The sequence below is a fragment of the Muntiacus reevesi genome, chromosome 20, assembly GCF_963930625.1.
Source record: "Muntiacus reevesi chromosome 20, mMunRee1.1, whole genome shotgun sequence".
NCBI classification, from domain to species: Eukaryota; Metazoa; Chordata; class Mammalia; order Artiodactyla; family Cervidae; genus Muntiacus; species Muntiacus reevesi.
The window spans coordinates 23845420-23855746 of record NC_089268.1 but is presented as its reverse complement, the minus strand read 5'-3'; the positions used below and the strand labels follow the sequence as shown (position 1 = coordinate 23855746).

The following is a 10327-nucleotide window of genomic DNA, read 5'->3' as shown; positions in this document are numbered from 1 at the left end:
ATATTCATTGAAAGTTATTTTTCAATAATCATTATTTTACTGTGCCAAAAACTTTAAAATAAGTGGACATTAATTGAGCCTTTCTAGAAAGAAACAGAGCTTCATAAATATTCAAGTCACACTTGAAAAAAAAGTTAATAAAAATGAGTGACAAAAGTGAGATGTAATACCCAGGCTTTGGTAAACGAGTAATTTGGGGAAGCTAATAAGATGGCTGGATATAAGGTAAGATTTTGGATATAAGGTAAGATTTTGGATATATGAACATATTGATGAATTTGCGTGCCAGGTTAGTAATTGGAATATATTTTGAAAAATAGTCAGAAGTTTAACTGACAGTAGTGCTCATTTGTTTTACATTTAAAGTGATAAATATTTATCTCAAGCCCACTCCATGTGTGATCCTTTGTGTTGGTGTTTAATTGATCACCATTGGTTATAAGAATGTCATGTTACAACTATCTTCTACATACAGATTCTTCCCTAAAGTCTGATTAATATCAAATGTTTTCAATTCTGCCCACAACTCTAGTCAGTGGAGCAGAGATAAGAACACAAAATTAAATCAATTTCCGGAAAAAGAGAGCCTTTCTTCCACTAGAAAACTATAAATAGTAAATGTCTCTTGGCTTTCTAGAAAGTGTTCTAGTTGTTAATGAATCTTTCAATAGCCTCTTTCTACAGAATGAAGATCTTTCATTATCTTTTTCATTTTCTGTGTTATGTGACCTTCGTTCTACCAGGTAAATAGATGCTTCTGGTGTGTTTGTATGTATCATATGTTTGTTGTTACTGCTCCAGGCTAAAAATAGGAATATTCAATTATAAATTAGAAAATGTAGGTTCCTAAAACAATCTTTTCAATTAAAAAATCTCTTTAAAAAAGTCTCTTGATGATATTGAACCTCAGTTTCCTATTTTAGAATAGTGCTATACCAATATAATTTATTTCAATTTGAAAATCAAAATGCAAATAAAATAAGCTGACTAAGGTGAGATTTTTTTTCTTCTTGGAGTGTTGATTTGTTTTGATATTCAAGTTTTTAAGAATATAATAATTTATTAAATTTATTTAATCTTCTATCAGTGAAGACTTCATAATAAATTGAACCCCAGGGAAGATGAATAGACCTAGAATAGGTACGTATCTCTTGGGATACCAATAACAAACTCTATAAAATGATCCAGGATATAGTCTCAAAATATGCTGGGCAATGAGGTGCAGTGAGAATAAAAAGGCAGATAAAGAAATAGAACCTCAAAAATCTTAGTTGAAATAGTTAATGCATTAGTAAAGGAATACAACAGTGGTTTTATGAATCAGTTAAAAGTAAATCATTAAAATATTTAGCTCCAGTGATGATTACATGCTCTTCTTAATATGTGTTGCCACTGAGGTAATCCAGACTCTAACAAGGAAGATACAAATATATGCGCCAAAGTGTGTTAATTTGGCACTAGAGAGCTGGAATTTCAAAAGGTGCAGCATGTATTTAGAAATAGAACTGAATTCAAACTTAGAAAATCTAAATTTTAGATTTTCTACTCAATAGCTTGTGCACATTGCCACTTAGAGAATTTAAGTGATTTTTCAATGTCCTTAACAAAAAGTGAAGGAAATACAGCAGAATCAATAGCAATTGTAGAAAAGGTAAAATATCTGATATAAAAGTTTGTTCTTGTTATGACATGCCCGCTGAAATGGACAGAATGCTCTATGTTTGGCCTTTCATAAATCAATAAATAAATAAAAGCAAATTAAAACAACCAGGAAAGGCAACTCAAGATATCAAAGTGAGTGGCTTTGAAAGAGTTCATCAAGTAGTACATATCATTTGCACAATGGTGTGGTTTGACTATTGATAAAACCTTAAAGTAAAAAAAGAAGCAATAAAAAGTGTCTAAGTGAGTACTTTGTGAAGATGTCAGATGAGTGTTTGCTCCAGAGTGATACCATGCTGGAGAGACTAGTTGTGAAATGATGAAATCAATACTAATGTTGATTAAAATATGAAGGAATAGACAGTATTTTAAGGGAAGTGCAAGCATCAGATAATCTATAGGGTTAGTGAACATAGCTTACTATAATAATTTATATAGTGAGCTTGCCATTAAATTGGTCAGGTTTTTCAAGGACCTGGAGCTCCTTTGTAGCTGTGGTAAAAACTTTAGTTCTGTTAACTATAAAATGGATGGTAATTAAATTTCATAAGGTTTTAAAAAGATTAAAAGAAATAATGTAAGCAAAGTATTTATCACGTTGAAGACTGCATTGCAATATTTCAAGAAGTGAAAGAAGAGAAATAGAAGTAGAAAGAAAAAAGACGATGAAGCAGCAGAGGATAAGGAGTACAAGGATGTATTCAAGTGTAGCCAGCTCTTTCATTAACAATAAAAATTAAACCAATAATATAATAAGCAAAGTATATAAGCAGTAAAGTAAAGAAAAAGAAAGAAAAATTGTACAAAACAAGTAACCAAAGGCATACAAATTAAAGTTGCAGTGGATGCCATTTTTGGAGGGTGTAAAATTTGCATACACTGTTGGTGGCAATATATAAACTAAAAACTTTAGAATCAAACTCTTTCACCATTATCCTAAACACATATTATGTAAATATTAAGATATGTAATATGAATTTGTTTAAAATAACTTGACATTGTTGTATGGCAGAAGTCAACACAATATTGTAAGACAATTGTCTTCCAATTAAAATAAACTTAAAAAATAACCTCATAAAGTTCTAAATATTATGTAGCTGAAAAATTGATAAATTATCTTATATATAATTTCAAGGGAATATTATGTAGCTCTAAAACTTTTGAATCTTGTTGAGAAGAGCAATATATGTCATACAATCTAATCATGTATTAATTCAGAATGTTTCAATTTTACATGTGTAATGGGGATATATAATATTTTAGTGTCTTCTTATTTTTTGGCATTTTGCAAATTTGTTACAGTCTACACATAGGACTTTTTATAATCACAAATAGTACATCCTTAAATTAAAAAATCAGTAATTTCAATTACTCTTCTTTTACTCTAGCCTTGGTGGATCCTGAACGGTGCTCAAAATTGTACGGTCAATGTAAGAGACGCTGTCCTAAATATGAAAAGCAAATTGAACTGTGTTTGTCACCAAGTAAGGTTTGCTGTGCTGAGAGGTCATTCGAGGATAATTGATCTTGAAAAGGAAGATTTACCTCTGACCAAAGGAATCGTGTGTGCCCCCAGTGCAGAGAGGTGTCAGAATGTAATTAGAAGCTCTGTAATAAATACATAAATCAATATTGTTATCTTCCTTTGTAGAAGTTAATTATGTGTTCAGTGGAATGAGGTAGGATCTATCTGATTTTCTCTAAAGGTTTGATAAAGGCAGGCTGTGCTGTGCCAAGTCACTCAGTCATGTCTGACTCTTTGCAAACCCTATGGACTTTAGCTTGCCAGGCCCTCTGTCCATGGGCATTCTCTAGGCAAGAATACTTGAGTGGGTTGCCGTGCCCTCCTCCAGGGGATCTTCCCAACCCAGGGATTGAACCCAGGTCTCCCACATTGCAGGCAGATTCTTTACCATCTGAGCCACCAGGGAAGCCCAAGAATACTGGAGTGGGTAGCCTATCCCTTCTCCAGGGGATCTTCCCAGTTCAGAGATTGAACTCAGGTCTCCTGCATTGCAGGTGGATTCTTTACCATCTGAGCCAAGAGGAAAGCCCTGATAGAGGCATATCTTTTGCTAATTTCTTATCATGGGTACTATATTTGCGTCAATGTTGGACCACATTTTTTGTGTCTGGCGGTTCACCTAAACTTATACCACTGAACATTTTCCAATGTAACCATGATCTCAATAGAAACTTGGTTCCTGAAAATTAATACTGATAAGTTTGTCAATTGTCTAAATATCCTCATCACATTATTGACACTAATAGACAGGAAACCTAAGTAGGAGATGAATGCATGAGCTATAATAGAGCATGGAGATATTTATTGGCCTTTTCGCTCTTCTACCAAGGTTCTTCTCTTTCAAAAAGGCATTTTATTCTATATTATCTAATGCTTATACACTTGACCCTTGAACAACTCAAATTTGAACTACAAGGTCCACTTACATGTCAACTTTTTTCAATAGTAAATACTACAGTGCTATACCATCCTGCCTGGTTGGATTTGGGGAGGCAGAACCACCAATAACAAGGAACCAAGATACAGAACAGTGGACACAAAGGAAAGAGTATAATTATATATAGATTTTTGGCTGTGTGGACGGTGAGAACACCTAGCTCCCACAGACAGTGGGGCCTGGCAAGCTATAGTCCCTGGGATTGCAAAGAATCAGGCATGACTCATTAGAACTGATTCAAATGAATTCTTTTTAACGGCTGAGTAATATTCCATGGTGTATATGTACCACAGCTTCTAATGAGATGGATGAAACTGGAGCCCATTATACAGAGTGAAGTAAGTCAGAAAGATAAAGAACATTACAGTATACTAACACATATATACGGAATTTAGATAGATGGTGGCGATAACCCTATATGCAAAACAGAAAAAGAGACACAGAAATACAGAACAGACTTTTGAACTCTGGGGGAGAACGTGAGGGTGGGATGTTTTGAAAGAACAGCATGTATATTATCTATGGTGAAACGGACCACCAGCCCAGGTGGGATACATGAGTCAGGTGCTCGGGCCTGGTGCACTGGGAGGACCCTGGGGAGTCGGGTGGGGAGGGAGGTGGGAGGGGGGATCGGGATGGGGAATACATGTAACTATATGGCTGATTCATGTCAATGTATGACAAAACCCACTGAAATGTTGTAAAGTGATTGGCCTCCAACTAATAAAATAATATTAAAAAAAAAAAAAAAAAAAGAATCAGGCATGACTGAGTGACTAAACACAGCACAGCATAAGTACTAAACACAAATAGTCTTTTAATGTTAAAAGCTGGGGGAGAAACATGAGGACTAGAATTTGTTTTTCAGCTAAAATCAAGGGATAAATCTACCCTTTATTAATATTCTATAACATTCCCAAACATATTTTTAATCATCATATCCTTTAGAACTAATTTAACTACAGGCTCAAGATTATTGCCTTTTTTTTTTTTATTCGAAAATCTGGTGAACCTAGGGAATGTCTACCTTAAAGAATTTGTACCAAGATGGACTTCATATAGCCACCAGGGGTTTAAGTGTTGTGTACCTCAGAGAAAAATGTTGAATTCAAGTAGAATGTATCCATTGGAGGCAAGAAGATTAGCCAGAATCTGTACTTCTATAGGCTCAAGAACCAGATATCAGTATCCAATTCAAGGACTTGAGAACAGAAGAGAGACTTATATAAAGAAATTTAAGGATAAGGAACAAGTTGACAACATTGAATGCAATAAGAAATAAGACAAAATAACTCAAGATTTACTTTAAAACTTTGAGGAGAGGGATTCTGGAAGATGGTGCCTGCAACACAGTTTTTTGAAATAGAGCAAATAATAGTAAAACCAAAATGCATGAAAAAATTATAACAAACTAGGTGACAAGATATCCCCACATACTTTATTATAAAAATGGGTGGGGGGGGGGAAACACCAGTAGCTTAAAGTCTATTGTGAAATTTGTATCTGAATGGGAGAAATCAGATGGAAGAAATGCAGTCTTTCTATGGATGTGCAGAAAAGTGGAGTCCCATTCAATGAATGCTGTTGGAGGAAGGGCATACATATTTGTTAATATCAGCTATAACTAGGAGGGATTTTTCACTTTAACACTTGGTAAGTGAAGTGATTAGAAATATATGAAGGGGTTGAGAAAATCTACTCCTATGAAATACTGAAATTGAGCAGACAGGGATCATTTCCAAGAAACACCTCTATATTAAGAAAAACACTACTGGGAGTGGAAATGAAACTTGGCCACGACTGGGAAAATTGAGGAAAGGGAAAATGAGTTTTAGCTCATGCAGTCAGAGGCACATCTGTATCCAGAATTCCCATTTCTCAATAGCCCGATTCGGTGTTTTAATTAGGAACAAAGATCCATATACATTATCCCCAATTCTAGAGCTCCAACCAAGGTATTGACACCACTCTGCATTGTACTTGCTTAATGTACTTCACTGTATTCTGACTCCTAGAGATAACACTCTCTTGGAACCTCAGCTGGATTTCAAGCAAATTATGAAGTCTTAGAAAGGGTTTATATCTATTACTTTGTCTCTCCTCAAACTTATAACAGGCTTGTAACCATAGTAGATATTAATCAATAAATGTTGGGAAATAATAAGAATATTTATCCTAGACATTTCAATTTTCCCTCTGTTCTTTTTGCCATTTCAAAAATATTTTTAGATGCCCATTTTCATTGAAATAAAGTGGATGCACAATATTATGTTAGCTTCAGGTGGACTACATAAAGACTTGACACTTGCATATGTTATGAAATTATCACCATGATGTCTAGTAACTTTATGTCTCCATTACATATTACATTACATTACACATTACATTATTACAATAGTATTGACTATATTCCCTATGCTATGCATTACATGCCTGTGACTTATTTATTGCAAAACTAACTCAAAGTTTGTACCTGTTTATCTTTTCTGATAACTACCCATTTGTTCTCTGTATCTGTAAATCTGTTTTCATTGTGTTTTATTTAATTGTTTTGCTTTTGAGATTCTGCATATAGGTGACATCATGAAGTCACAGTGTCAATAGGAGGAACATAAATTTTTGAAATTCCTGGATCAAAGTACATTTTTAATGTTTATACACAGGATGTCATGCCTGTTTTTCCACAAAAAACCCACAGGTCTTGATTGCTCTTTAAAGAACATAAAACGAACAGATGATTATGAAACATGCTACAAATGCAATCATTTATATTTTTCTAATTCCAAGTGAGTTAAATATTTTAGGTCAGTTTACTGGCTATTTTCATTTCTTTCTCCTATGACATGCTTTTTTTCATAAACAGCTCTTAATTTTCTTTAGAATGATTTGTAGTTTTAAAATAATTTTGCACTCATTTTTTATATATAATAACCTGTTGGCTATTACATGTTTTAAGTATTTTATCTAAGCTTCTCTGGATTTTCATTCATAAAGAAATTATAAATGTGTATATCATTAAATTATATTTTCTTTTGTATAACTATTAAGGCCTTTCTTCTTCATTAGAAAGTCCTTCCCTCTGACAAGATTATAAATATGTCCATATTTATTTTTTATATATTCTATATGGATTCATGTACAAATATACATACAGATACACATATATTTCATTTTAAAGAATATAATATACATATATATAATTTTATTAATATTCAGCATGTTAGCAGACATGGGTTTTTGCACATTTTTTCTGATAGTTTGCTGATCCCAACATCATTTGTGCCACATTTGTGCCATATTTTCCACACAGATTTGACATGCTATATTCATGAGAAACTAAATTTATGAATATACATGTGGATCTGCTGAGCCATTGACCAATTTTGTAAAAATACCATCTTATTTTTAATACTGTAACTTTGTAGTATGCTGATACCTAGTAAGGTACGTCTTTCTTTGTGCTGTTTTTTAGGTTACTTTGCCTTCAGATCTTGCCCTTGATCCTATCTGCTCAACCATTAGAAATCAATGTTACAACTCTGATATCACAGAAAGTCTCACTTTCTTGGGTTCTTATAGAAGTTTCTTCTTTTGAAGAACAAAGAGACTTTGCTATTGTACTTTTATTCAGTACATGTGATAGACTGGTAATTGAATTATTAGATGGGTGCTGAGCTTTGTCTTATGAATACCAGTTGAAGTGATGTGCAATATGATTACTTAAAATATTTAACAAGTTCAACCAAGGTATTCCAGAAATAGCAAAATGATTTTTTAAAAGTCATACTAACAAGATTAGGTATCTCAATGATTTCATAATAATATCACATAATTTTCTAGTATTTTACATTTACAAACATTTTTATCTATGCTTTGTCATAATCAATGAAAGAAATCAGAGCAAAATCATATTTTCACTGGTGAGGTTTAAATAATTTAATCACACCTTTCATTACACAGTGTAGAAGGCAGTCAAGGGATGTGACTCTGGTATCTAACATCTTGGGTTCAATTGCAATCACTACAATTTAACTGTACCAAGCTAGGCAAATTATTTCATCTCCTTATGTCTCAGTTCCCACATTTATAAGCAGGAAATAATATTTTTACTTACCCTTGTAGGAGGTTGTAAGGATGAAAGGAGTTAACATATATAAATAGTTCAAAACAGTGCCAAATGTTAGCTTTTATTGCTCAACAATCAAAACATAGTCAAAGCTATATAGTCATTCTACTAGTCCTGTACAGATGTGAGAGTTGGACCATAAAGAAGGTTGAGTGCCAAAGAATTGCTTTCAAATTGTGGCACTGGAGAAGACTCTTGAGAGTCTTTTGTATTGAAAGGAGATCAAACTAGTCAATCCTAAAGGAAATCAACCCTGAATATTCATTGGAAGGAGTGATGTTGATGCTGAAGCTCCAACACTTTGGTCACCTGATGCAAAGAGCCAATTTATTGGAAAAGACCCTAATGTTGGGAAAGAGTGAAGGCAAAAAGAGAAGGGGTTGGCTGAGGTTAAGATAATTAGACAGCATCACTGACTCAATGGACAGGGGTTTGAGCAAACTCCAGGATATTGTGACCTGCTGCAGTCCATGGGGTCACAAAGAGTTGGACATGACTTATTGACTGAACAACAACAATGAAAATGATGTGATAAATTTACTTAGATAAATTGACCAAAGTATTTCTTAACAAATCAGTAACTTAAGGAAGGGGCTTCCCCGGTTGCTCAGTAGTAAAGAATATGTCTGCTATGCAGGAGATGCAGGAGACGTGGGTTCAATCCCTAGTTTGGGAAGATTCCCTGGAGGAAGGCATGGCAAACCATCCCAGTGTCCTTGCCTGGAGAATCCCATAGAGAGAGGAGCCTGGAGGACTATAGTCCATGGGGTCACAAAGAGTCAGACACGACTGAAGTGGCTGAGCACACACACACACAGAACATAAAGCAAAGAAACCAGGTACCATAACTTCTAGACAATTACTCTTCCCAGATAAAAAAGAGGTCCACCAAAGGAATCCACAGTAGTTGGAGAAGATATGCCTTTGCTGTTCTCATGCTAATTTCTCCTTTAATCAGTTTTTGTGATCTCTGTAGCAGCAAAGGTGACCTATGCAATGACTCAGTCAGTCAGTTTAGTCACTCAGTCATGTCGAACTCTTTGAGACCCCATTGACTGCAGCACACCAGGCTTCCCTGTCCATTTCCAACTCCTGGAGCTCACTCAAACTCATGTCTGTTGAGTCAGTGATGCCATCCAACCATCTCATCCTCTGTCTTCCCTTTTTCCTCCCACCCTCAATCTTTCCCAGCATCAGGGTCTTTTCCAATGAGTCAGCTCTTCACATCAGGTGGCCAAAGTATTGGAGTTTTAGCTTCAGCATCAGTCCTCCCAATGAATATTCAGGACTGATTTCCTTTAAAGTGGACTGGTTGGATCTCCTTGCTGTCCAAGGGACTCTCAAGAGTTTTCTCCAACACCAGAGTTCAAAAGCATCAGTTGTTCAGTGTTCAGTTTTCTTTACAGTCCAACTCTCACAGCCATACATGACCACTGGAAAAACCATAGCTTTGACTAGAGGGATCTTTGTTGGCAAAGTAATGTCTCTGCTTTTTAATATGCTGTCTAGGTTGGTCATAACTTTTCTTCCAAGGAGCAAGCATCTTTTAATTAATTCAATTAATTAATTAATTAAAAGACACTTAAAAGATGCTTGCAATGACTAGTGTGCTGAAAATGAGAAATATGTCCTAAAAGTATCAGTCTTAGATAAACACCAGAGCTTTGATAGCATTCTTTGGACTGAAGGTTATATCAAATCAGAAACTATCCAGATTCACTTAGAATAATTACCAAGGTTTTGAACATACCCTAAGAATAAATATCCTTCAGAAGACCTATCCTATTTTTGCAAATCTGCTGCACAATTGGTCCTAGGAATTCAACAGTTTCATGTATAACACCTACTAGATAATCTGGAAATCTGTTTCAGGTTTCTTGGTTCAGAAATTAAGCATAAGGAGGTTTATTGAATTTTTTTTTGTCTTTAATAGAGAAACTTCCCTTGTTTTCTAAGAACAGAGAGATGGAATGCCTTTAAACTGGGCATTTCAGTAACACAGCTCCTTAATGGACCATGGTAAATACATTTTCCAATAATCCTATTACTTCTAGATCTTAAAAAAAGAACTGCAAAG

The 10327-nt window shown here is 34.5% G+C and overlaps 1 protein-coding gene across 1 annotated transcript; it reads left to right on the top strand.

Annotated features, from left to right (window-relative positions):
* The first annotated feature begins 685 nt into the window (after positions 1-685).
* DEFB114 (defensin beta 114) lies at positions 686-3187 on the top strand. The gene is made up of 2 exons (XM_065912543.1): positions 686-743; positions 3051-3187. The coding sequence occupies exons 1-2, from the start codon at positions 686-688 to the stop codon at positions 3185-3187; spliced, it is 195 nt and encodes a 64-aa protein (XP_065768615.1).
* The last annotated feature ends 7140 nt before the right edge of the window (positions 3188-10327 follow it).